General features: G+C 37.4%; 1 protein-coding gene across 27 annotated transcripts in view; it reads right to left on the minus strand.

Moving 5' to 3' along the window:
* Positions 1-23,094, minus strand: part of STAG2 (STAG2 cohesin complex component) — a 91,114-nt gene that overhangs the window by 50,060 nt on the left and 17,960 nt on the right. For 26 of the 27 annotated variants that reach the window (XR_015702580.1, XR_015702567.1, XR_015702568.1 and 23 more), the window contains exons 2-3: positions 2,425-2,569; positions 266-344 (exon numbers count right to left, since the gene is read on the minus strand). The exons of the other annotated variant lie outside the window; for it this stretch is intronic. Coding sequence is in view for 7 of the 26 variants with exons in the window: in XM_087748561.1 (XP_087604687.1) it covers positions 266-344; positions 2,425-2,468 (123 nt within the window). In the remaining 19 variants the exon portion in view is untranslated. The remainder of the gene's footprint in view (positions 1-265; positions 345-2,424; positions 2,570-23,094) is intronic. 27 annotated transcript variants of the gene reach the window in all.

Consider the following 23,094-nt stretch of genomic DNA (forward strand, 5'->3'; position numbering starts at 1 on the left):
ATAGGACGGAACACATGCAGAGAGACTAATCAAAACAAAGCTAATCTATTTCTCCCCCACATCCCTTATGCCTTCATAGCACTTAGGAAATATCATGCAAATACTCAACATGAAGCATTTCAATGCAAATACAAATACGAGCTCTCTTCATAGAACGCTCGCATTTTCAGAAAACATTCCTAGCTCATTCAGCTTCAAAGCAAGTGCTGAACTCTTCAATTCGTAACAGTACAAGTGTTTCAGTATCCCTATAAACTGAACATACTTTTCCTTTGCCTTGTTTTTGGTTTTTTCCTTCAATATCCTCAAAGTCTGTATCGGAAGAGAAGTGTGTTTCAGACTCCCTGCAAGGATAAAAAGACAAACCATTTACACATTTCATCAGGAACCTTCTTAAATATACTATACGAAGTCACATTATGCTCTCAGTCCAGTAAGTCAACTCTAACAGTGAAACTGCTGTTTTCTTCTTTTTAAGTCTACTGTCAAGGAACAGATCAGACCATATCCTCGCACTCACACCCTACCCTGCCTCCTCCAAACAATTTACCTGCGAAGAAACCCATACCGTAAGGTTAAAAGATGTGAAGGTGGATAGAAAATAGCAACAGGTTGGGAACCTTGCTTTTGGCACGTGGCAAACATTACACCACCTCAAAAAGCAAAGAGCGCTATAAGTATCTGGCACAAATACTTAAACAAAGGAGAGAGGGGGGAAAAACCCAACAGCAAAAAAAGAAACCACCACCTTCCCTCGTAACCAAAGCCTCAGCAGATCTCTTCATGCTGTCAGAAACTAAGTAAAGTAGTTAAGAGGTATGCACTTATGTTGAAATGTACAGAAAAGAAGCTTAGGTGACATTTTTCTATCAAAAAGCCTGTAGTTCTGGCTTAAGCTTATAAGGTAAAAAAATCTTAAACAATATATGAACATTCTCATTTGTTTAATTTCCTACATTATTACAATATGCCGCATCGATATACAAATCCTTTATTGCCAACATTGGCTGGGGGGTGGTGAGGGGTCAGGGGTGAAACCACCTGAATTATTAATAGAGAATGCTTAGCTTACATATTCTCTATTTCTACATTTCCTGTAGAATACAACTTAAGTGATGCTACTAGATCTCGTTTTAACACATACACGCAATATGATGAATTCCAGTTGCTATCACCAATTTCTGATACACACTTCCTGATTCAATTCAACAATGCAACCATAACGGTGACCGGGGGCACGGGAGACCTATTCCTATGTATTTATTTATAACATTCTAAAACAATCCGAAACCTTAAGGTCTCTCACTATTGCAAGTGTCTGAAAGGAGCTTTCTGCCTTTTAACATGTGTTTTGCTATTTCTGGTTTTGTTGACTATGTACTCTGATATGGACTGGAAAAGCCTCCAACCGGGGTGGGGGAGAGAAAGAAAGAAAAAGTTGAGAAATATTTCTTCTTCAAAGCTTCTTAGGTGTTCTTATTTTCACAGGTAAGAATAGAACACAAGTTTCAAACATTTCACTAAGCAATGTACTACACCAACAGAGTAAAAACCCATTATAAACAGCTGTAAAAACAGTATTTAATATTAAATCATCTTCCCATTTACCTTTATTTCTCACTATAAGGAAAAAAAAAACCCACAGAAACATCATCATTGATACAAAACCGCATCTTTGAATCTTTTTAGATTTTATACCAATTTAACACATTTCAATAGTCTTTTGAAATGTATTCATGCCGATTTCTTGACAATTAAAAGGTGAGGAACTAGATCCTTTTGGTCTGCTTAAAATAATCACTTTATTTCTCTGTCCAAAACGTAATCTATACCCAATTTAAAATCTTGGAAATTCAAATGTCTGTTTCTTAAAAACTGTAGAAAGACTAGCGAGCTAATAAAATGATGTCAAAAACACCCAGGAACTGATGCCTGAGGGAAGCTAAGACCTTGGCTTTAACTAAAGCATTTGGCATTAGCTATTTTAAATATTAGGTGACCTGCCCCAGTTATTAAGGGCAAATACCTCAACTACTTCCTCTCTCTCTATGAAGAGGCTTTAATGAAGGGCACTTTTCTTGGTATTCCTAGTCAAAGAGTTCTTATTCAAACATTTCATTTTGAAAGACAAAATCCTGAGAAGCACATAACAAACAAAAAAGCATCTGTCACAATGGCTTCCCACTAGCAAAGTTTAAAAATTGATTTAAAATAATTAAGCACTTCTAAAATATTTATTTTATACTGCTGAATACTCGAGAAAGAATTCAGACAATGCTTTATCAACATCTCAATAGGAAAAAATCTAGAACCCTATTCTCCCATTTTGCTTCCTTGTTTCCAAGAGAAAACCAACCATATGTATTAACACTGAAAAGAGCCAGTACGTTTAAAAATGAAACTACGAATTCTTAAAACACTTACTGAAGGAGAGTAAAATCAGTTGGTATTTCTGGAGCTGCTATCATTTCTTTATCATCTTCTGGAACACCACTGTATTAGAAAGATATTCAAAAACCAGTCTGAAGTACAAGCTTACTTTTCTTTCTTCTGTTGTAGTGGACAACTTCTATAATAAAATAAATAAATAAATACAGTGAAAATTTTTTGACATATGAAGGGGTAAAAAAGTTGGAAACAGAAAACTTAGCTCACACCACCCTCTACTTCCAACCAAGCTTTTTCCTGTTGAAAGATTTTATATTTTCGACTCTTCCCATGACCTTACTACAAAGTACCGCCACAAATCTGAAAAGCATCACAGTAAAATAAAATACAAAAACATTTGGCAAAAAAAAAAATTCTGAATCGGATGAGCAAACTGGAATGGTTTTCATTAACACCTTGCAAGTAGTAGCTTTTATTTCTAAATCCATACTAGATTTAAGTTTGAACTGTAACACCATGCACTGCAGAGCCCAGACTTACCAACATTAGGATATTTCTGGTTAACCAAACCAAACCCAGATTTGATGTTAAATTCAAAGCACAGTATGCATACATTTAAGGACATTATGTATACCAACTTTCTATCTCTGATTTGTAAACTTCCATGACATTTTCTACAAAGATAAGCTCTTATAACAAGTTTTTATAACCCAGCCAGCTGTTTCACAACTCCCTGACTTCCCGAGTTGATAAACCAGGCTTACGACAGTTTTAACATTTAAAGCATTTGACAACACTCTAAGAATATCAAGGAAGATAATACTATCCACATGTTATAAAGAAAAACATCAGAAACAGCATGGCATTTTATCAAGAAAAGGTAAGATTGTGAAATACTTGCTTTTCAACTTAATTATAATATTGCCACCTATTACTAAATTTTGTTATTTATCTAATTTTCCTCTGTTTAAGGGGAAAAAAAACCTCATTGGATACTTCAAATGTGAGATTTAACCATGCAAGCTGAAGTTTTCCATGTCAATTTCCTGCCCCAGGCTAACTTTTATCTAGTTACATTCATGATGTTCAGGTATTTTAAAGATACAATAGTAAGGAGAAAAACCTTCAGAGTCAAAGTCTGCTGACTCTGCAGCTTGCTGGAGTGATTAGGTATATGAGGGAAAGATTTAATTTTGGCATGCTAAGCACATGTCGCTTAATGTCTGGTAGCTACGCTTCAGAGACTGCATTTCAATTGAGTATGTAGATAGAAGCCGTACATTATTTTTTTCCTGCAAGTGCTTATTCTGAATGCTAGGGGCCACTGTAGCTTCCACAATTTAGAGAGCTGAGAGAAACCATAAACCCTGAACTTATTATGTTCTCTTTCTTCACATTTCACACAATTACATAAAAGCAGAGAACCAGAGAGGAAAGAAATAGTGGAAAAAAGAGAGGAGGTTCAAGATAGGCTGGTGAATCTCAAGATAGTCTGCAACTACTAAAGCATGTTCCATCCAGAACACAGTAGAAAATAAAGAGCTTCAATAACATTGCTGCTGCAGAATGGCAGCAACCTTTGTCACACCATTCCTCCCTTCTCTGAAACCACACGGGCGCATGACCACAGCGTTTCACCCTCGCCTGCTCCATTTATACACTCATTCACAGGCAGGGTAACATCCCCTCCCCAGCCATTTATCTTCGTAGGCTCTGCCATTCAGTATCATCTGATTCAATTCCCCAATAAAACGGGCAAAATGTACCTCAAGAATTTTTTTCCCTGGATTATCAAGTTCAACTGGTTCAACAGCAGGTATCCGGAGCCAATGCATGAGAAACACAAGACTGCTTAGCCACGAGCAGGGGAGGGAAGAGTAAAACTCCCTTCTTTGGTGGCAAGGAGCTACTATACCATCCAGGCTGTCTGTAAAACTATATGCTCAGTTGGTGACGTATCAAAATGCTCTACACTTTGGATTATATTTTTATATATCTTTTAAGATTTGCTCTCATTCCTGTCAGCAACTTGAGCTTAGAAAAATACCACAGCACACTTTAAAGCTTTGGTCATCAGGCTAGCACCTGCGCAGAGGGGTTCCTCAGTAAGGGCAGGGGAGGGAAAACGAAGAAGAAAGAGATCCAGCCACACAAATCCTTTTTGGGGCATGCCTGTGATTCTGTCACAGTGCAAAGCACAGGTGCAAACTTCCAAAGCCACACTGCTCAGTTTCAAGTTCGGCCTGTCTATCAACATGTTGTTATTTGACTTTTTCTAGTTTACATTTTTCTATGTTGAGAAGCAACACGTCTACCAAAGTGACAATCAGGATGCTTACATGCAAATTTTGTATTATGGCTCATTAACACTACCTATTTACAATGCTAAAACTACCTATTCCATAAAATTTGTAAGTGCTGAGAAACAAAGCAAGTTAACCACTTGTTCACAGAATTAACACATTTTATCTCCCTTTATGAAAAGCAAATCCATTGTCCTATCAAATTTTGCAAAAATTCCCGATAAAGTTTCTTAAATTGACAGAAATATTTTAAAGAAAAAAATCAGTAACTAAATAATGAAAAAGGATGGGTAAATGATTGAGGTATGTATTCTCTACATCAAACAAGTCAAATAAATCACTTGACAAAACTAGCTGGCTGCAGTTCATACCAACTCGAACTTCCTGTAAGAACCGTTCATCTTGGTACAAACAACAAAACATGAAAGAAAACATGGCATTGTTTGGTCAGAATCATCTCATAAAATGGAAAAGAAATACCAAGTTCTTGCTAGACGCTCAAGTGCTAAGCAACTAAGATTTATGTTTCAAGAATTGTTTTTCTTGAAGGAAGAAGAAACTTGGCCCTCATGAGTGCAACTATATACTGCTATTAGGGAAAAGAGCAGCTACAGATGAATGCCTTGCCAGAATACATGAGGTAAAACTGTAAGGGATCTCCAGCGTCAAGCTCAAACTCCAGCAATGACCTAAAAACCCCTTGCATTTGTCCCAGTAAAGGATAATTTTAAAAGATATACATACATCCAGAATATGACATGGACTTTTGATTCTCAACCAGCTGGGCCAACCTAGCCCAGCATGTCCTCTCTGGCAGCGGCCAACAGAAGCTGCCCAAGGAAGAACACATTTGCTTTGTTCTTATTAGTGATGTTTTCCCTGAATACCTTCCCGGCATCCAGAAATAACTCCGGGATTTTTTCAGCCAGAGAGGCTGTCCCTGTACTTTATAACCCCTTATCAATATTTTTTCCATTAGTATTTCCAATTATTTTTGAACTCAATATTCAGCGGCAATGGTATTCCACAGAAGAACTCCTCAGCCAAACTCCACACTACCAAGAGGCACGTTCTTTGCTTTGAATGCATTGCTTTCCAATTTCATTTGATGTTCTCTTGTTTTGGTATGGGAAAAGCCTGGCATTGGTCATTCCCCATTATCCTTCATCTCAGCAAATGCCTTCTGGAAATTCCAGACTACTGCCAGCCACGTCTGCCTCATGCACATACTTGATGACTCATTCAAAGCACCCGCTTTGGGAAGTCAGTGAGAAAGGAAAACGGTCCATGTAAGCATCCTATCGGAACTCCTAAAATATACATCACAGGTTCATCACAGTGCAGTCTGAGAAGAGGAAAGTGAAATTCTTGCAGATGCCATTCCAAATAGTGAAAGTCTACACTATCTACTAAATGTGTTCTAAATAAGCAGATTATTTTAATAAGTTAAATCTAAACTGAAGTGCATCATACAAAACAGCTCTTCAGTTTCTTTTTTGCATGTTCACAGAATTCCAACTTTAATTTTCCCAAGCAGATACTGAAACCTCTCAAGTCTATGAAAACTTTCCGAATTCACTGAACTTTGTGAAATCATAATTAAATTATTAACTATAAAAAGAAAATGTATCCTGCTGAAAGATCACAAGGTGGAGCTCTAGCCTAAAGCTAACTGAAGAAACTCCAAAAGACAGGTCATCCAGAGGTTGACCTAGTTATTTTTGTGCAATAAACTTTATAATAGATTGCTAAAACTGCAATAATATTGTGGCACATTTCCTTTCGATTTATATTTAGATTACATAAAGACACCAGAAGATTCCTGCATCTTTTCTGAAATAAATGCATATGAGTTTGATTCAATGACTCTTCCAAAGATAGAAATGCATACAGCTGCTGTAGTATGACTAGTCTCGGTATTTAGTTTTCAAAAGCAAGCAGAAGAATTTCAAAATGCATTTTAAGAGCAGAAATAATGTGTCCCTTTATTGTATCTTGCCATTTAAAATTTTGCTACAAAATGTTAATGAACTGACAAACCACTGGAACAACAGAAGTAGTCCAGGAACACTAATCATACATAATGTTGCCAACTCCAAATGTAAGATGAGTTTCTATTTAAAATAATTTGACTGATAAAAGCAAGAGCTAAGCATGAAACACTATAAAGAACTCAAATGTGTCTTCACTGAAAAACAGATTTAAACTTTAAAAGGTTATTTTTCCCTAATACATGAATAATTAAATCAGGTATGGTTGTGATTAACTCAAATATACTGGCCAAATGTTGAGATCTGGCCAAAGTCGACAGAATTTGCCGACACGATTCACAAAATAACACGTTATGCAATCAGCAGCTGCTGAATGCTACCTGTTCTCTTTCAACTACTATTACATGCACAAATAGGCTAAACAAACATTAATTAATTCAGCGAGCAGCCTTTCTTAAAAGAATAGGCACACACACACACACAGTATAAAGAATCACAAGATCTGCCCCAGAAGCTTCTGTTAATGCAGTAACTAGAGTATTACTTAACAAGCTCACAGCAAGGTGTTTCAGGTAGGTGGGTTTTGATTTGGGGTGGGTTCCCTACACATGCACTTTTTTTTGTTGTTGTTGCTTGGCATCTACTATCTGGAAGTCTTATAAGGCAAATCAGTAAAGCAGCGATCATTCTTCTGGGAAGACAGAGATGCAAAGTTTAAAAATGGCTATGTGGCCAGGACAAAGATTTTGGAAATGTGGGATGGCTGTTCAGAGATGTATTGATTTTTCTCTGTAATCGAGTTAATCACCTGTAACATCAAGGATCTCACTTTCTTAATTTAAAAAATTAGAACTTCTAAAATTGTGATGCTGAAGAAGTGTGGCTGAAGTTCATCCCTGAATTATTTATCTATCCATGAATGAGAGATGCTGATGCTTCATAACCAATTATGCGGCAAGTTAAAATGCTAGTCAGATAAAATTTAAATAAAGGATCAGAAGTATGTCCAATATTTTCCCTTAACTATTGTTGAGGAGAAAGCTGTTATCAACTACATTATACCCCTCACTCCTTTTCTGAGAGATTAGAATATGCCTAAACGTCTGTTTTATAAAATAAGGTTTGGTTGTTTGGTGTTCTCTCCTCCCCCCCTCCCACAAATGAGTATGCTTCTTCATATTACTTTTGCATTCATCTTCCTAAAGTGAATTTTTAAGCAAGACTTTGAGCAACTGCATGACATTCCCTACAGGCCTGAAAGAGTGTGTTATTTCTACTCGTGTTATTTCTAGCAAGATTACACAACCTAATATTTCAGCTGCCAATAAGCTTTAAAGCAATTCTGTAATTTGAGTAAAATACAGAAAACATACTTCAAGTAGCATTCTGTACTGTAACAACTGTGCTTTAACATGATTTAGTTATAACCATATCAGCAGTTTTGATCATATTATGATAGCATAATCAAGACTAAACTGAACAATAATGCAATTAATACCTTTAGATGTGTGGTTATCTTTGTGCTGTTTGCTTAACAAATGAGTCTTGTAATTCCTTTACCTGAACTAGACATCAATCTAAATTCTTCCATGCTTACCAACAGAGACATGGTCTGTACACACAAAAAACAGTCTATGGTGCCAAAGTCACTGAACAGTTAACACTCCAACAAAGAACCTAAATGACCTAATTTATACAGGTCTTATCTTTTCAGTCTCTTCTTCACAATTTATTTTTTTCTAAACTTCCAGCTCTTGCATCCCCTCCACACCACTTCTGTCCACACATCTCTCTTTCTCATCATCTTTTAAAAAATGAAAAAGCAATGTTACGGTGGCTGTTGATATTATGCCATCACACTGCCACGTTTATTCTCTGGCCTTCTCTTTATTCAATTTTTATGATATTTCCTCTTTAGTTCATGCAACAAGTCTGCTGATTAAGCAGGAAAGAGCCATCTCAGAACATGCTTTCCTGACACTGTGGACTGCTGCTGAAAGCAGTCGTCTTCCTTCCCGCTCCCCGAACACATAGCAAAGTTTCTGCTCCCTTCTAGCACTTCAAGTGAACGAGCGGCAAGCACATTATGAAAACAAAACCATTTCCTCCCCCCATGATTAGCTCTCCTTTGGATCAGCCAGCTCAACCAACTCATCCCACGGCCACACAAGTCACTCGACGCAGTATCTGCAGCAGCTGAACTCTTACCCCTTTACAACAAAGCCAATGACGAGCTTTGCCAGTGTCGGTGCATCACCAGCAGAGGCAGAGCCCTGCTGCGACACAGGACCAGATATATGGAAGAGAACTGGCAAACTGGAGTCCTTGCATAGCTACTGCTAACATTCCCCCCCTTCTTTTGGGAGAGGCCACAGACAACAGTCTGCTGTTCTGTGGCTCCGGCGGGGCGAAGCAGGCCGCACGGCCCAGCTCGCCGGCTGGGCTCCCACTCAGGTGCCTGCCTACCTGCCGAGGGGAGAGGCTGCCCTGCAGGCGAGCACCCAGCCTGTGACCCACGCATCGCAGGGAGACAGCATGTTCTACCTGCACATTCAGCAGGCGCCTGCCCAGCCTCAGCTGTCTCCTCCTCCTCCTCACACGCATTTCCTAAATTTTCATTACATAGCAGACTGCACATACACCTACATAACCATTTGCTTCTTACCAGCCTTCAGAGGAGAAGCCCCGCTAACAGCCGATGGTGACCACCAGAGGCTGAGGAGACGGCCAGCCAGGAAACAGCCAAGCGCACGGAAAACACAGGTCCCCAGAGGTAATGCACACATCAGTAAACAGAAAGTAAATTTTGTTTTCAGCTTTAAGCTTTTGCTTTCACAGCATTAACAGGCTTTATTTGGGGGTGGGGGGGGGTGGAGGTGGATTTAAAAGGCATATGAAAAAAGTCAGGCTAAAGCCTGAAGTGAAGGTTGAGACCTTACCTCAAGTTTAGAGACATTAAAAGTGAGGAACATACAAGGACCTCTGTACCACCCTAGTAACTCTGCCAACCTCAACTTCACCATCAAATAGTCCCCCTCTCATTAAAAGAGTTTTTTGGACTTCTGTTGTTTTTATTAAATAAATATGTGGAACAACTATTATGGAAGGAAAAGAGCATGCTACAGTGCTTCACAGTCATAGGATTACTCATTAAAGCACCCCTAATACCATCAATATCTTTAATGCAGCAAGTTAAATACTATTTTGAAATATACATATACTGTTATGGTTTGAATCATATGAGATTTTTATATTAGTAATTTCCACTGTCCAGTAAAATGTGGGTTTAAAACACTTGATATAAGCATCACAAAATGCTGAAAAATTAATCAACTGTACAATAAATGCAAACATTACCCTTATTAAAGGGAAAAATACCTATCTTATTCTCTAATGATTCTGATCAACAGTATTCCTGAGCTTTGCTAAAACACACCTGAATTTCCCATACAACTCTAAAATGGTCTGGGTTTGGATGTTTTTTAAAAGAGGCAAAGGTAAGATAACAACAGTAGAAGTTACACCTCATTGTGGCTGTCACATCTTTCCCTGCCAAAGAAGAGATGGCTTCCAGATGTTGCAGTCTGACTGCGTGGAAAATGAGGCTCTCAGGAAGAATAAAAGCCAAGTCAGATGACAACCAAGATTTAAAAAAAAAAAAAAAAAAAAAGCCACATATGCCTACTTAAACAAGCCAAAAGAGGAGAGGTAGTTCATTTATGATACCAGGCAAGCACACCTCCCAGCTGCCTAAATGCCCTGAAGTTCCAAACTCAACTACAGACTAGACCAATATGACCCTTTGCACACTGATTTTTCAAAAATGTAGTCCTTAACACATCCCCTCAAAATTGTGCCTCTTGTAAAAGCTAGGGATGAAGATGTACGCACACTGCCCACAGCAAGCAGATAACCAGCTACGTGGTAAAAAGCCTAGAACAGAATTAGCATTGTTCAAATGTGCAGCCAACAGCGATGAATTACTTCAGGACACACGGCAGAGGCAGGGTTTTCCAACCGACAAGGTATCCCATCTGGCAAGTTCTATTTTTTGTTCTTCCACTGATCAATGTGAGCCTGCAAGTTGCCTTGCTTTATAGAAGCCTCAGCTTCCTCTCCTACCATATAGATTTTCCCCTTTCAAAGTCCAGGTCACTAGGGCTTTGTGCCCAAAACTTTGCTTGGGCATTTCTAAGAACAACTGCATTTGATTATAAATTCTGGAGGGGGGACTACACAGTACATACTGCAATGGCATCAGCTGCTACTATAAGCTACAATCAGTATTAGATGACTGAAATAAGGGAAAACCCCATAAAATCAAACTACTAAAGAGTGGAAAGTAAAATCTCTCAAGCACATCTCCCAGAGTCAGCTCCTATCAGCCCAGGCCTTAGCGCACTTTGGACGGTCCTTTGAAGAGCCCACTGTACTCTTCTGCACCATGATCCCAAGCCCTCTAAGATAAGAAAAGGAGAACCAGCTCAGTTCTGTTTTGTCAGCTGAGATCCACCAGAGTTTATTAGCTGAAGCTTCACACTACATAAAAATGGTTGAACTGCTTCCAGACGATAACTAAAGAGACCAAATCCAGCACAGAAACAAACAGAACAGAATATAAGCACAAGTCAAACTGCATTAGTCTTAACTGGATCTTTAAAATAATTTTTTGGGGGTGGGGATGGGGGCTGCCAGGGTCTGGTGTAAAAATGCTTCATGCCCCGTTCCATCCTGCTTTCTCCCCCCGGCACCAGCCCAGCTTTGTTCGTAACAGGCCTGGACTACAGAAAGGGCATCGCTTTCTCGGATTCCCTCTGGGCCACCTGCAGGAATGCAGCTGCTCTGCACCCCGATGCAGCGTGCTCTCCTGTCACCCTCTCCCTCGGATGACCACTGTCATGAGCAGTCTCACAACAGCAGTATAAACTCTATCTATAGTGAAGCTCCAAAAACTGCCATTACCTTGGTGTTTGTGTAATGTAAACAACCAAGAGCAGTCGTCCATCCTTCCCTGGCTCAAATGAAAATCTATGCCATCAGAAAAGGAAAGGAATTATATAAGAAAAAAAGAATAAATATTGCGCCGCATCCAAACCAAACAGTATGACAGCTAAAACCTAAGCCTTTCATAAGTGGATTATGGCTCTTTCAACAATCAATCTAAATAATCATCCTTACAAAATAAAATTCGAGCAACTACTCATGTATGCAAAAGTTGGCTTCACCTCTAAAACAGGAGAAATAAAGATAAAAACCTTGTTATCTTTCATTAAAAAGTTATCTCTGCAATTCTGCCAACCTCAGAACATCTGTGCTCCATACATCCTCAGTCATAACTTGAAGATTTTTAATACCCAACATTTTGTTCTTGTGCTCCCTCATAACATTTGGGCTAAAATCCCAATTGGTTTGTTCGGAGCTTTGCAGCACTGAATACTAATTTTATATGAAACCACAGTTGTGATGTGCATGGCTTTCCCCCACACAATTTAGAGAACTGAATATATCCACAATGCAGAATGCTAATAATCCATTAATGAATTCATTACCAGATGAAAAAAAAAAAACATATTATCATCACCAAGTCTAAAAATCGCCCTCTCTTTCTTTATTCATCCTAAACCAGAGTCCTCTTAAAAGAATTTTGTGGGAGAGATGACTGGTGCTGAAGCCTCATGTATGGAGACCTTTAGTTAGCTACCGGCATTCATTAAACATCCAGAGGAAACCAGCATGGCCACTTGCATAGGTCCCAAGAACATTGCAAAAATATTGGCATTATTCAAATCAATAAGTTCTTTCAACTCTGTAATTGCTTACTTGTGGCAGGTAACAAATTACACCAACTGGGAGAGCTGTAACATACTATACCTGTTTTATGAAAGCTAACGTGAACTATCAAAACCAGTTTTTTTGGAGACCAAACTCATTTTACTAAGTAAGCTGACAAATACCGAGAAATTCTTGATGTGTATAAAATATTCTGAAGCAAAGGTTAGTGAGAATTGTCCTTTTGAAATTATCTTCCTTTGTAAGTCTCTCAAATACTGTGCATTAGGCACTGTAGCGATACAGGCGCATCCATTGCACACAGATTTAAAATATGAAATGTACAGCTTGTTAAATCAACCAAAATTAAACCTTAGGTTTCTTCACTGAATCTAAAAAGAAAAAAAACCTGTCAAAAAGCTATACCCTTACATGTTTGTTCTTGAGTAAATTCATCGTGTAAATAAAGCTAGTAGCTCCCTCCTCCTTCAAAAGGCAGTTATAGCCTACAGCTAAATTTATATTTTGTTGAAAATTTACTGGTCACATTATGCAAGTATCATAATTTGTAGTAAATATTTTCTATGTATTGAACATTGCTCAAGTAAAATATTTTTAAAACTACAACTATCACACTTATTAGCTCAGCAACACAGCAGAAGCTGTTGAGATAAGGTAGTTACTTTCATCTTTTTCCTGTATTTTCTTTTTAAAAGAAAGAAAAAAAAAAAGAAAAAAAAAAAGGAGCAGTAGTGCCAGATGTCTCTTAAACAAGCTACATGTGCTATGATTCCTCCCCCTTCCCCCACTCCGAGACAGGCATTCTGCACCGGGGTGTACCCTATAGCATCAGCTAGCTGAATTCAGAGAATCGTCCCATACTCTTGGAATCGCATGAAACTGCAGCAGATTTCTAGGACTCTGAGGTACCAATCGCTTACTAATACCCTCACCTCCAGGAGATGAAACAAGTCTCACATGCTAAATACTGGAGTTTGTTTCTTTTTCTTCCTTACAGCTGTGACAAAAACGCAATCTTGGGCATAAGCAAAGAATTCAAGCTATTGTTTCTACCGTATCTTAAACACAAAAAGAACCTCCTTTTAGTTTTCATAGTTTACTAGTTCCTTTAACACAAGGCATACCAAAAACATTTTTTCTCTGCTAAACGTTAGTTGGTAAGTGCATATAAAATGTAAAATAACATTTCCTTGCAATGTTGACTGTATTTACAGCAGCTATATTTTAATTCATACAGCAGTTTAATACTTGTGATTTTGTGTGGCAAATTCAGATAAATTTACTGCCTAACAACCCTCTCCTAGGACTCTTAACAGGCTGCTACCCAGCAGGGGAAACCTAACTAGATCCAGTATTATCATTCCATTGGGGAAAAAAAAAAAAAAAAAAAAAACAAAAAAAAAACCACCACCACCCCCCAAAAAAAAAAAAAACAACCACCACAACCAACAAACCTCACAAGTTTTCACATTTCATATGCTCTGGTTTACAGTCAGATCTATTAATGACAGCTCATCTTCACTGACAATTAAAGCTAATATTCTGAACGACAAATAGGGAGGACTGAAGAGCTGACAAATCCCATTTTGCTGACTTCTGTTACATGGGTGGTAGCCTCCACAGAGGGATGGAAAACTCAACTGCCACAGCAGAAGTCACCAGAGGACAACTATCAAAACCTATAGTTGTCCAAAAATTGCATAGAAAAATGCTTCAGTCACTCACTACAGTTTCAGCTTTTAATTTATTATCTAAACTGTATCATCTTCTTGTGGTTTTCAGTTGATGATCATATTTGACTTACCAGTTTGAAATTACTTCTAATTATTAAAACAGGAATTGCTAGATTGCAAGTGCTCTATCTGTCACCACGTCTTCCCCAACAACTGTTGTGGTTTCATCATTAACTGCATTCCTACTCTTAGCACAGGTTTCTCTTCCTCCGTTTTGTACCTAATACATATCCCCCCATCTCCCCACACTCAAATCAGAAATGGGTAACTCAGCAGTATGTTGTGTTCTCAACTGCTAAGTGTACAGGGCTTTTACAGTCCTGCTAGCTTCTGTGATTTTTCTCAGTAAATAATAATGTCCAACTATTTTAAACAGTTGGACAGAAGAGGGATTATTTAAAATAGGCAATACCTCTTCCAGATTGCTTTGATCTTTGTACGCCATTTTACATTGTACAATGATGCAATGCTGAAATAAGTCAATTTATTTTCTCTAAACCACATATTTAAATTTCTGAAATACAAAATTAAATCTAGTTGAATTCCCCATATTAAGTCATTCAGTTGACCTAACTACTTATTCAAGAGCAGTGTTTCTTTGACTTCATTAGTTAGCCACCAATTACATTATTATTTATTACTCCTGTGTTGAACTCAGCAGACTCTGCTCTTACTTATGGCTAACAGATTTTGTTCTCATAAATTATTTTTACCAATAGCTTGTGATCACCACTCAGGATTTTAACATCAAATCATATCATCTAACGGCAAATAAAAAGTTTTTCACCTGGTAAGAGTCTGCAAAATCATTTACTACTTACAGTAAGTTCACGGCTCCTGAAACCAAGGTCTACTTTAAAAAAAAAAAAAAAATCAATCACATATAGTTTGTTAGCACAGGGCTGGCTATTCATTATGCAAAAAAGGAAAGAGACTAAAAACTAAGTAACTGGATTAGGATTCACGCACGTTTAAAATATCTTTATAAAAAACAACCTAGTATACCTAAGTATCATCAAGTAGCAAATTTTTTCAAGTCATGATTTTAATGCCCCAGGCACTGATTTCATAAGAACACTGGATCAGCAATAAGCTATGTTATATTAATCTCTTTACATTACTAATGCCAACTGCCAACTTTGTGTTCTGCTTACTCAAAAAGCCACTTGATGTTTAGAATTGCTCTTACAATAAATCAGCAGTATAGAACTCTCGTGCTGTTGTACCGCTAATCAGGACTACAAGTATAATATCTTGTTTCAAAAAGGTTTGCACTCAAAATTTTCCAAAACTTAAATGAAGTTCCCATACAGGCATGCCACTGGAAGTTAACATCACCTGACAAAATAGCTACACATAATGTTTAGTTACAATAACACAATGCTTTGACTGAAACATATTTACCATCTTTCCTTTACTTTTGTTTGCCCGTATACAACAAAGCATGATCAGTTTTAATGTTTCAGACTAAGGTTTAATTCTTCAGCTAACCTACATGGAAACCCTCTCACTACTTTGGTCATGATCTATTACATAGGCGGCAAAACATAGGTTACTAATAAATCAACTCATCTGAAGAAGTAACTATAATAATCCTACTGAAATACACTTATCAGATCTGTCTTGAAGGACTCAAATGTAATCAAAGGGGTTACATCTTTCCAAGATTTTTTCCTCCCCCTGCTTCAGCATCATTGACTGCTGCTTTCTCATGGACATCGTAGTAAGAAGAATTTATGTATTAAGGAAACATTCTATTTGGAGTAAGTCTCCTACCCCCTCCACAACAAGCATGCTAGGGGCCACTAAAATGTATACCTGATCCACACAATTGCATAAAGTTGGAAGGTGAGACTAATATTCCATTCAGAGAATGCTTTCTTGGCATCGGACTGCCTTGGTCTTGAAATAATATAAACCGAATTTTAGCAAAAGTTAGGGAAAGAGGTAATAACATTCAATCTAATTGTTAGACAAGAACATTTTTATCCAAGTGTAAATTAGGTCTGGCGGTTGTTCAGCTTGACCTCCACTTACTATAATCTTGCCCTAGGGTATGAAAATCCTAGATCATTAAATGCTATGAATTTAGTCTTGCAAGCAACCTAAAATGAACCTGCAATCAGAGCCACTATTTTCAACTGCTGTTATGAGTTGAAGAGACAACAGCAGTAATAGATAACACCATGTCAATTTGGGCTTTTTGTTTGGTTGTTTGGGGGGGGTTGCCCCCCCCCCTTTAAAAAAAAAAAAAAAAGGAAACACAACTACTATCTCTACCCTTAGCATATTATTTTTAATTTCAGTGTGTTTTTGAGATTAAGGGCAAGTCATTACCCTTTAAATTCAGAGGTCAAGAGAAAAACAATCTACCTTTTTTTTTTTTTTAATGTTTGTTTTTTATATAGATATAGATCAGCTGGAAGTTTGGTAAGTTTTTCTGAGAAAAGATGGGTTAATATAAAGCTGCCCACTTCTTTCGGTTATGAGAAACATTTTAAAATGCCAGCTTTGCTACAATTCTCTAGACAGTCAACAGACATTTTAGGAACTGCTACCAATTCATTACTGTGAAACAGATGCCTGCCAAAAAAATTAATTACAGAACATAAATTTTATTACTATGTGAATTAACTTAAGACTTTATATGCTAAGCATAAAAACTACTCTAGAACCACAGAATCTGGTTTAATACACAGCCCACTAAGAAAAGAAGGCGGAAGGAAAAAAAACCCAGAAAGGTATGTAAGCACTTGTTGCAGCTGATCATAGCAAGATACACTTGCTAGGCCACAAACTAGTAAAATTCCTCTTCTGCAAGACTTAGCTGCAGGGAATGAAGAAAGGTAAGAACAGGAGACCAGCAGAGAAGGAGCCAGACAGCAACACAGAACCTTTAAAAAGGTCAGAGAAGACTGATGATGGACCACAGAACAAGCAGTAATTAGCTAATGTGAACTTAACTTAGATGGTATGGGAAGGTCTAAGAACATAGATAGAGCATTTGAAGGACTAAAGCACAAGAATGGCAAAGTCACAGCTGTTTCAACAGCAAAATAAAACGACAAAACACAAACACCATCTGAGAAATTAAAAAAGCTTTAACAAGAACTGTAGATATCATTCGATTTACAGAACTCTGCACAGGTCTCCCAGGTAATTAACTCCATTTAAGATCCATGTGTATTAATAAAAATAAGAAAGCACAGTAAGTGTTAAAAATTAGATATCACATCTTAGCACTGAATTTACTCACAGTAAACACATACTACCAGTGACAACCTCTAAAGAAGCCTTTTCATCCCCGTAGTAGAGATACAGACAAAGGGAAAGTACTCCATCAAAACTGTTGTTCACACAGCTTTCTCACAAATAAATGCATAAAACACCTAGGACATAGTTAAGGAAATAATTCTGGCATTTTACGCTGACTACAAAAAAAGCCAATCCACAAAGGACACCTTACCAGTTTAGGCCTAAGAATGTCATCAGGTTTCTCTGTAGCATATACAAATACTAATCTCTTCTTCCCAAGCAAAATAATTGCATGCCATTCTCTATCAGACCATATAATGATGTTATTAACTGTATGATGATTACAGACTACAAGTAACATTCTACAGCAATGACAGTTTAATCGTTCTTTACATTACAGTATTTCTATATTTAATTCTGTATTACAGCCCAAGTGAGTAAACACACTTTAAAATTGCAATCACAGTTAGTCCCCTCAAACACCCCAAAAGAACACAGTAGGGATAAAATTAAAGTTAGTAGTATAAATTGAGAATTTTAAAGGTATCAACATATCTTCGCCTGACTTCCCCAAGTATCAATTTCCTTAAGTTTAAATAGAAGGGAAAAGGTAATTTTGCTGAGAAAAAGACAATTGTCCAGCATTATTTCCAGAAGCAGATACCAAAATATTTTCACTTCCTCCAATAACCCTGAAGAAAGTAAAATGCTCATCAAGCAATTCACTTTACATATGAGGTGACTCCTCGGAGCAAGACAAGCAGCAATTTCCAGCCCAAGAAATCTCCAAGTATTTGCTGGATTGTGATATTTGCATCCCTCAAGCACTAGCATAAAATGATGCCATTAAATGGTTCCTCTTTACCGAAACGATATTCTTGTTCAAAATGGAAGCTAGTATTTGTCAAGGGAGAGAAGACAAAGAAGTGCCCTGGCTGCCTGTTTAAACCAAATCTCCCACCAATTAACACATCAAGGTTCATGCACTGTGATGACTCCCTATCCTGAAACAAAAAGAACAAATTTAAGTTTTGATATTTACCATTCCCAAAATTTACATTAGAATAACAGACTAAAATATTATTTATTTATTATTTATAAATAAATCACAACCTCATTTTATACAAGCAGCAATGGTTTAAAACATGTCCATCTCCAGCACAGTAGTAGAATGTGAACAAAGTAGGACAATATGGGTGTATGCTCTAAGTAACAGACAAAACCAAACAAATAGAAAAGATTTAAACCATCGGGGCTGAAATACCATTTGATGTTCTCATATATCACACAGCCTCTAACGTGCAATATGACGTGCTACTCGTTAGCAGTTCTCATCTAGGCAACATGAAGGCAAAACCCAAAAATTCTGGATGTGATTTTTCAGTTTTCTGGAGCACACAAGACTGAAGGGGGGAGAACCAATATAAAGCACCTATCTTTTTAAACAGACTGACTGATGACTAGAAAAAAGGAAGGAACTTTTATCTTCCCCAGGAAAATGAAGAAAAAACATTTTGTAGAAAAATTCATTTTGTAAAAATCTATCAGCATTTCTGTCAGCAAGACTAACAACTAGACAGAACTTACACTGGAATGACGAGTAAAGGGAAAAAAACAGAGAGCATAAAAGAAGTCAACAAAAACTAAACACACTAGAGAGATATCCTTAATAACGAGCAGGATAGAAATCACAAATGAGAAGGGAAACACTATGTAGTGACCATGTTTAAATATTCAGTACTAATGGCTGATAATCATATTCTGTAAGCCGCAGGAACAGAGGTGTGATGTTGCAAATGCAATAAATCCCCAGGGAAACAATATGTCTTCAAGATGTTCTCTAAAAACTGCTTATGGTTGATTAAAGCAGCATCAATAACACATAGCCAGCTAGGCACAGGCAGGTAACCATCACCCCACGCTGCTAGTGAGAGAGGGAAAAAAGTGAAAGACCACGACTCGCGTTCACCTTTGCAGCTGAAAGCCAGCAAAACTCAAAGCAGCCATACTGCAGTACTCTAGTCCCCTCAGTCACACGAAAGAAGGGATGCACGTGCATTTTGTCGTGAGTGAAGAGAACTTACTATTAAAAACATTTGTTAAGCCACAATTAGCAAAACTCCCCTTTCACAGCAAATATTGCTATTTGAGTATTTTTAATACAGACAAAATCACTCATGAAGAGCAGTATTTTAAGACTGAAAATAATATTATTTAATATATTTAATTTCCAGTCACTTAAAACAAACCTTTCACAAACTTTATATATGAGAAAATTTTTTACATTGGATACAGGTTACCCATTTTCCAATAAAAGGGCTTGAAACCAGAAAGAATAATGAAGACCCACAACCCAAAGGCCAGAGAAAACCGCAAAGCTGGAATAAAAGGTATTCATCTTCCTGGTCTTCCCCCAGCCATTTTATATTAGACAGAATTTCTGCTATGTCTGCTCCAGTGCTGCCTGTACGTTCGTATGTGGGGAGAAAGAAAAACGACAATGCATCGTAACAGATGATATCTAGTTCTCAAAACCTTCTTGAGTATTAACATACAGACAGCACTCACACTTGCATCTCTAACAATCAATGTATCTGCCCCCGTAGCACAGGCTCCCTACATCCTTTATGATCCCTAACTGATCAATAGGAAATCATGAGCTATGCATTTTTACAAAGTTTTTTAAATCTCACTTTAACCTGTGACAATTGCTTGGAACATCTGGAAGGGTTCTGCAATTCTTCTCTAATGAACTAAAAACAAGCACATGGAGCACGGGCAGTGAAAGTACAAATCTAGGCAATAACTCATCAGTTGATTTATTAATGGTTAGTAGGAAAAGCTCTGCCATGGTTTCTAATGCCACAAGCAAAATGGTATTCAGTGAAATCCATTTGCAGAATGTGTGTATATTAAAAAATACTGCCTACCACAAATATTTGTAAATATGTAACCATTATTCATTAAAAAAGACAGCCTTTTAACTATACCAAACTTATTCCTTAGAACAGGGTGTTAACCTAACACTCACCCTTCAGACAAGGCAAGCTTTGTATTGTTCCCTGAAAAGCCATGGTGTTCTCAACCAATGGTGTATGACAAGAAAAATGATTTTTTTTTTTTTTTTTTTTTTTTAATATTTAAGCCGCTAAGTTACTAAGAATACTGTGGAATCCAAAACATTTTTCTAGAGGCTACCTACTTGAATCTCACATGCTTTAGTCATGTGAAAAAAACCATCAAGAAACCAAAATACATGCAATTTTTTTCCCCCACAATAGGACACTAGTGTAGTTTCCAGAAAAATGCCAGAACAAATGCTACTGACACGAAGTTAGCAGATTTCTTAGAGGGATATGAGTTTTAAAATAGACCTTTAAGCTTGGTATATTGGACACAGAAATGCAAACAGTTGAATACGGTTGGCCAAAGCATGAGGAACTGGATGATCATCCACTACAGCCAACCTACCAAGGCGGTTTTGGCTACTCTGAAGAACAACTGAAACATCATAGCACATCCCAAGTTTTAAGCTTCCCTTACTAAAACTGCATAAACCAAACAGCAAGATCACAGACACATTCTTTTAAAATTCCTCCACTAGCTTTGCCTGAGTGCAGGAGCTACAACGCTCATCGAACAAACACCACTTCTCTCAAGAACTCAGCAACACGCCTGCTCACCAATTTAGCTGTGGCCTTCAACAACCATTTTTCTTAGCTTGGGTTTTCACAGCACAGTTTATGTAACACACATTATTGCATGTCCAAGTTAGATTAGAAGCAGTATGCATTTAAAAAAAAAAAATATGTTAACAGAAAATTTCTTTAAACCGTTTATTCAAGAGTACAATACTGTACTTCTCGCTCTGAAGTAATTAATCATTTCAATTAAAGTTGACTGGTCTAATGTGAGAACCTTTCCTGAGACGATAAAAACCAATGATTTTTTCACTCTTTCCATCAATACGTACAAGAGCAAAATGAAATTTTAGTCTAAGAACTGCTTTATGAACTTGAATTTATGACTAAGTTGATTTGGGGTCTTCACATTTCTATGGGTAGGGAAATCTATAGAAGCCTAACAATGTATTTAAAAAAAAAAAGAAAAAGCGCCTTTGTAATACCGCATAGGAAACTGTATATCTAACCAAATAATAGTGAGTGACAAAAAAAACAGGGAAAATATTTTATTTCTCCCTTTCCAGCCTTTTGCCCTAACTGGCACTAAGTGATCAAGGCTACTTCCATAGATATGAATGGGTCCCTATAAAAACCAGTATGTCCCCTAGGCTTTCTTCAGTTTAGCAGGTTTTTTTAAAAGGTCTTGATGGAGTTTCCCGTGCCTTGTTAGTGGTAGTTGTTAATGTGGACCCATTAGCCTACATCTCCATTACTGACAACTCCCCTGTTTCTACTTGCTACGCTGAAGACCGTTTACCTCACAAGAAGCATTAGCAAACATCAATCCAAGAAAAAGATTTTTTTTTTTAATGCAGTTAAATAGGGCAGCACTACCATGTCTTTCAGAGAATTCCGAAAGACAGAGGAGTTAACAGTGTTAAAAGGCAGATGCTATTCATAAATCTAAATATGTGGGGGCAGGAATGAGGGAGAAGGAGGAAACAAATCAAAATGGCATGGATAAAGAATTACTTCAGGAAGGTAACTGCTACCAAATTGGAATAAGATGACTAACATTCAGCCATTATGAAATGGACAGTATTCACCTACCATATAATTTAGTGTTTATTAAGCAAAATTAGTAGTACTGACTCTTCTGCAATATCTTGTGCCTTTATTTGAATTAGACTCTCAATGAAGAGAAATTTAGTATTCTAGTAATAATGCACAGTTATTAGAAACTTCAACAACAATGTAACTTATGAATTCCATTTTCTACCCCATAAAGCAATACAGGTAGATACTGCACACCAACAGGTATACTCACCTGTACTGCCATCACACACAGTTCACGAGGAACAATGCTCAGGGGAAGAATAACCCAGCCTATTGTAAGTAACTGTATGGCATTTTCAGAATAAATAACCGTCTTATTCCAAAATTAAGTCACAAGAGGAAGAGCCTAAGCACAGGAAGATCTAATTTACAGGGCAGTCAAAAACTGCGGCGTGATACTTAAATCACCCCATCTTCCAGGTTTCTGCATAAACATCTGCCTTCTGTGCCAACAGGACATAGAAATACACTGCCAAGAGTCCTTCGACAGCAATACCACAATTGTTAATACATGGACAAAGCAGTACTAGATCACCCAGTCATGAAAACTTGACATATATTAGACCGAGGCACACAACTACATTTCTCATCATTTTGCATTAACACATAATGCCAGATCTGTCCTGGACAGAAGATATGTGATTGATCATTAAACCCGTTTGAGAATTACAGGTTGATTTTACAAACAGCCAGAATAAGTTAGCACCTTCCTAACACGTCTCTGTGGCATTTTTGTTTCATTGACACTTAAGAGTGCTGCCAGGCCTTTTTCACAAAGGATGGGCACCAAAATATGATTGTTTTGTAAATTATAAAAACATTAACTAACTGAAACAATACTAAAACCAGTATTACAGACAACGAAAGCCCTTACATTACCAAGCACCGGCTGAAT

Source organism: Nipponia nippon, unplaced genomic scaffold (genome assembly GCF_047370975.1).
Source record: "Nipponia nippon isolate SJK-2023a ecotype South Korea unplaced genomic scaffold, ASM4737097v1 scaffold_12, whole genome shotgun sequence".
Taxonomy (NCBI): Eukaryota; Metazoa; Chordata; class Aves; order Pelecaniformes; family Threskiornithidae; genus Nipponia; species Nipponia nippon.